The sequence below is a fragment of the Pinus tabuliformis genome, chromosome 8, assembly GCF_031772625.1.
Source record: "Pinus tabuliformis cultivar Carrire ecotype Pingquan chromosome 8, CPIR1, whole genome shotgun sequence".
Classification (NCBI taxonomy): Eukaryota; Viridiplantae; Streptophyta; class Pinopsida; order Pinales; family Pinaceae; genus Pinus; species Pinus tabuliformis.
Window position 1 is genome coordinate 618,486,590 of NC_142294.1, and position 5,053 is coordinate 618,491,642.

Sequence of the window (5,053 nt, forward strand, 5' to 3'; positions counted from 1 at the left end):
TTTCTTTCAAAGATGCAGTAAAGGGGAAAATGGGGTCTCAAATACAATCAGAACAGTAAGCCATGACTCCTGGTGCCTACATCGTCGAGCAGACAACTCAGAACCTAGCTCTATCGATCACTATACCTGAGGTAAATGAAATACATGATGATTATTTATCAAAAGCAGTGATATGCAGATTTAACGGGTTTTGGCCTAAACCAGAAGCCCTAAGTCAATGGATTTACTCCATATGGACAGAAAACTGTGATATACACCTATGCTCTAAAGGTTTTTTCATTGTCAAATTCTACATAGTCAATGACAAGGAATATGCATTGAATGAGGAACCATGGTTCTGGGGTAACACTGGACTTTTCTTGACATCATGGTTTCTGGAATTTGATCCAAATACCATGGTGGTCTCCAAAATGCTTGTGTGGGTTAAACTATATAACCTACCGCTACATTTTTGGCACATCAAAGTATTAGTAGGCATTGGCAATGCTCTGGGGAAATTTTTAAAAGTAGACAGTGAGCGTCTTACCAAGGACATCTACACCTTCGCCAGAATCTGCGTGGAGGTTGATCTCAGTCAAGGGTTACCAGACTGCATCCTCTTATTCCACAATGAAAAGAAATGGTCCCAGCCTCTTGATTATGAAAACACTGCCTTCAGATGCCGCATTTGTCATCAAACTGGTCATCTACAAAGTGCTTGTCCACAAAACAAAAAAGACAGGAAAAGAAGACAACCTCCAAAGCCAAAAGGATGGCAGTTTTCAGTCGCTCCGGTAGAGGATATAGAAGAGGAAGAAAATGCAGAAATTACCACAAATACCACATTCCAAGAAAAAGAACACCCAAAAGCTGAACAACTAGGAAATATCCTAGCTTTCAATGAACAAAGCACTCAATTTAAATCACAAAATGATGAGAACCAGAACTGCTCTGCGTTAGTTCCAAGGACAACCGACTCACAACAGAAAAGTGAGCAACTCATTCCAGGGAAAGAAATCGGTGGTAGTAAGTGAATACACTCAACATAAAGCTCAGATTCCAACAAAGAAACCCCAACTACTACCACAGAGGCAGAAATGTCCATTGTAACTTCCACTCCCAACACTGGAGGTTGGCAGAAAGTGGAAAAAAAGAAAGGTAGGAAAGCATAGATAGTTTATAAATGATGTTTCTTTTAGATCCTGTGTATTAGGACAAGTTTATACAACATATGCTATTTTAGCATCTACAACATGTAATTTTGCTCAATATGAATAAAATTACGATTTTTCCATTGGAAAAAAATAGCTTTGTTTCCATTCATCAAGTTTTTATTCTATTTTATTAATCAATAGTTTTGTTGCAACTTGTTAAGCTATTTACTCTATATTATACTCTCTGTGTTGATAAATTTAAGCAGAGATTCATCTTATTTTCTAGATTTTTGATTAATCATGTTGAATTGGATCTTGTACATCATAGTTGCCAATGTTGTAGTATTGTATCAATTCATGAACATTTCAATTGCAAAATTTAGGAATGAATAGTTAGCTTGATCAAATCACCTATTTACTTTTGTACGTATATGCTTACTTTCTAGTAGAGTGACTTGATTTTTTTCCTATGTGTTTACTTTCCAGCAAAGTGATTTATTTTTTTGTTTGAGTTTAATTTCCAACAAAGAGTAATTTATCTTTCTACAAGAGTTTTTTAGTTACTTTTTCAATTCTTGCAAGGTGTTGTTTGTTGACTTGTGAAAGAACATTAACATCCAACTCTGTCATATTTAATTAGTACTACAAATTCATCAACACTTAACATATTATGTTAGCTTTTACGATGCATGGTGGTTCGTAAGTTCCATACAAACACCATATTGACAATTAAATGTATATTTTCTTAGTCATCTACTAAGTAATTAGTAGGTAATTGAAAGGCCTTCCATTTTTGGTGTCATTGTCAAGGAACTGTCAATAATACAATAGTTTTTTGTTTCTTGATTTCCTTCAGTTAGTGTGTATTTCTTAATAAGCTTGGTGCGATATGTTTTATTCAAGTTTTTGTTTAAGATAATTTGTTTTAGAAAGTAAGTCTCTTTAACATCCCATGTATAGAATTAGAGGTCGATAAGGTAGATTTGTTAACTCCACCAAATATCCTCACAAGACTAATAGTACAAGAAAATCACAAGAGAAGAAAGGGCACACTTAGATTCACTTATTCATTGCTACAACTAGCTCTTGCCAAAATGAAGCCCGTCGCCCGAATCTTATACTTTGAAGCCTAAGATTGTACCAACATGACTTGGATTTATGAAGGGAATGAAATGGAATATGTATTTTATAACAAAAACAAAGAGATACAATAAAACTTTACTTCTATTAATAAATGGGATGTGTTGAAACTATAAAAATGTGGAATGAAACAAACTCGCTCAAATTGTGGTAGCTTATCTCTCAAAAGAGATGTGACACCTATACACATTTGCCAAAGCACATTACAATGAGGCCAAAAGGCCCTTTTTAACATAAAGCAACAATGAGGAAACCCTAAACATCCGAAAACATAACCCTAGGAGATGAAATGTTAAAAGGTTTGTGGCCCCAATGGGTTTAGTTGGTACATCAACTTATTTGGCCGTAATTTTGCATACATATTTATTTGGTGCACTTTGTAGCTTGTTGGAAAGGTCTAGCTAAGAAGTACACATTTTGACCAGGCTTAGGCCAAATCCTACAACTATTTTATTGGCACTTGCTACATCAAAAAAATGTTGTTTAGGGCTCAAAACAACTTAGAAGTTTAGGACTTGAAAAATTGTAAAAATATTACCAAGAAAGAGATTTGTGCTTTGAGCTAGTGGAATAGGTGGGTGGTCACCGATATCCACCTAGATCAAGACCATATCCCCTACTTAACATAAGTGTTATTCCCAAAATTTAAACCAAAATAATAACTTTATTTTAAAAAATTGTTCTTTCCTAACTTAGGGCCCCTTCAAAGGAGGAAGACGTTTTTCATGAAAATATGGTACTTGAAATGCCTATTAAAAAAGATACATATGCCTTTATATTCCCCATTTTAGAATTAGCAAAGGAAATTAAAATGAAGAATAATTTAGATTCAATATTTCCTAACTTTCATGGCTTATCCAAAAAAGATTTTCAGAAGAAAATCTTTTTTGGATAAGCCATGAAAGTTAGGAAATATTGAATCTAAAAAAGTTAGGAAATATTGAATCCAAAAAAGATATGACCACCTTTCTACTATGTATGAGATGCCCATAAAATAAAACTCTTTTCTACCACATTATGTTGGTTCATGGGCATTGGTAGAGATAGCATCAACATTTTGAGCACAAATGAAGAGAAAATTATTGAAGAAATATCAAGATTAGTGCAAGGATTTGGAACAAATGGAGGAGGTCTTCAAAATGAATAAGAATGAAGACAAAACTCTAGAAGACAATTTCAAATGATTTAACTACACTCTATAAGAAGCAATACAAGGAGTTTTGGCTCCAAACACACTACGTGTCTTGCCCAGGGAAATGGGCACCATTGGACAGCGGAAAGGGATATGGCACAGCTGGAACAATGTGAAACCCTTGAGATCGATAGGCATACCGTTATTAAATTTGAGAGTAAGCACCCTTTTCTTTGGTACGACCATTGACCTGTTGTTGATTATGCGAGTCTTTGAATCCCTGGTTCTTGTTAAATGTCTGGAAGTCTTCAGAGTTGTATCCAAGCTCAGGAGCTTGAGCTCTCCAACAGGAATTGATCAGAATAAAATCAGAATGAGCTCATTCATTTTTCAACCCAAATATGTGGCGGTCCATATGAGAATTGAGAAAGACTGGATGATTCATTGCAAGAAGCTTGAGATGAGGTCCAGAGCTAAAAATGGCAAGAACTTGAGGATTTGCAATAGTAAGGAGGAAATAATGAAGAGGGTTGCTAACATTCCTGGACTGGAGAAGCCCTCTGTTGTTTATCTCGCTGTTGCCGATAATCTTTTAGAGAACAGGACGCTGTTAAAGGGATGGAGTGGCTTCTTGGCCCCTTATGAAAAGAAGAAATTGGGTGTGCTGGATATCTACTCAAAGTATCCTTATCTCATGATTCATCCAATCTGCAATTGATTATGAAGTATGTCTGCAGGCTGATACATTTGTAGGGAATAGCTTTTCTACATTTTCGAGTCTCATAGTGTTGCAGAGGACCATGAGAATGGATAGGCCACGGGATTATGAAGGTTCAACTATGGCTTCTTATGCTTACAACATTGAAGGCCCAGCAGGAGGACCTAAAAGATGGGCGGCCAACATGTCGGATTTGAGCCTTGCCGCTATTAGCTATGGATCTAATGACGTCTCTTGCTTGTGAAGTACTACAACGAAATGTTGAATTTTTCTCAGATTCAGACTTGAATCTCAACAAGGTGATTCCCCGTACCATTATTTGTAAGGTGTATGCTACAAAGAAATTGTACTTATTGCAAAAGCTACAATTTATGTGCATTTTGTATGATTCTTTCTCACGATCATGCTCTTCAAATATGATCTAATAGCTTTTTTAACACAATTCAAATACTCTTATAAAAAAATTTATAACAATATTTTTTTCAAAAAATTTATAAGAATATTTGAATTGTGTTTTTGATAATATATTTGAATTATGTTTTTATAATATAAATAGATTCCACATCATCAAAAATTTATGCTACTCAAAATCTTAGATATTGAAACTATAACCAAAATTTCTAAAAATTTCTACAACCAAAATTTCTATAACCCAATTTCCAAAAATTTCTGCCCCAAGAGTTTCCATTATTTTCCCACGCCTCTTTAGACTATGGCCATGGGATTCACTAGAGTTAGATTTTGAGCTCTGTAACTGATCTGGGCTTGTGATCTGGGCTTAGAAGAATTTAGTGATAAGAATCATGCTGCTCTTTAATATAGATTAATGGTTCAGGATGGAAGTGCAAGATTATACCTAGCAATAACCAATCCCAAGTATAGAACCGGAAGGAATCTGCAGAGAATTGGCAATGCGGAAAGCTTATGATC

At 35.1% G+C, this 5,053-nt stretch overlaps 1 protein-coding gene across 1 annotated transcript; it reads left to right on the forward strand.

Annotated features, from left to right (window-relative positions):
• The first annotated feature begins 3,529 nt into the window (after positions 1-3,529).
• On the forward strand, positions 3,530-4,367 carry LOC149237019 (O-fucosyltransferase 23-like). The gene is made up of 2 exons (XM_089369118.1): positions 3,530-4,064; positions 4,159-4,367. The coding sequence occupies exons 1-2, from the start codon at positions 3,530-3,532 to the stop codon at positions 4,365-4,367; spliced, it is 744 nt and encodes a 247-aa protein (XP_089225244.1).
• Positions 4,368-5,053: the final 686 nt, after the last annotated feature.

Coding starts and splice junctions, on each gene's coding strand:
- LOC149237019 (XM_089369118.1), top strand. CDS start 3,530: ATGGGCACCATTGGACAGCGGAAAGGGATATGGCACAGCTGGAACAAT. Junction 4,065..4,158: donor TTATGAAAAGAAGAAATTGG/GTGTGCTGGATA, acceptor ATACATTTGTAG/GGAATAGCTTTTCTACATTT.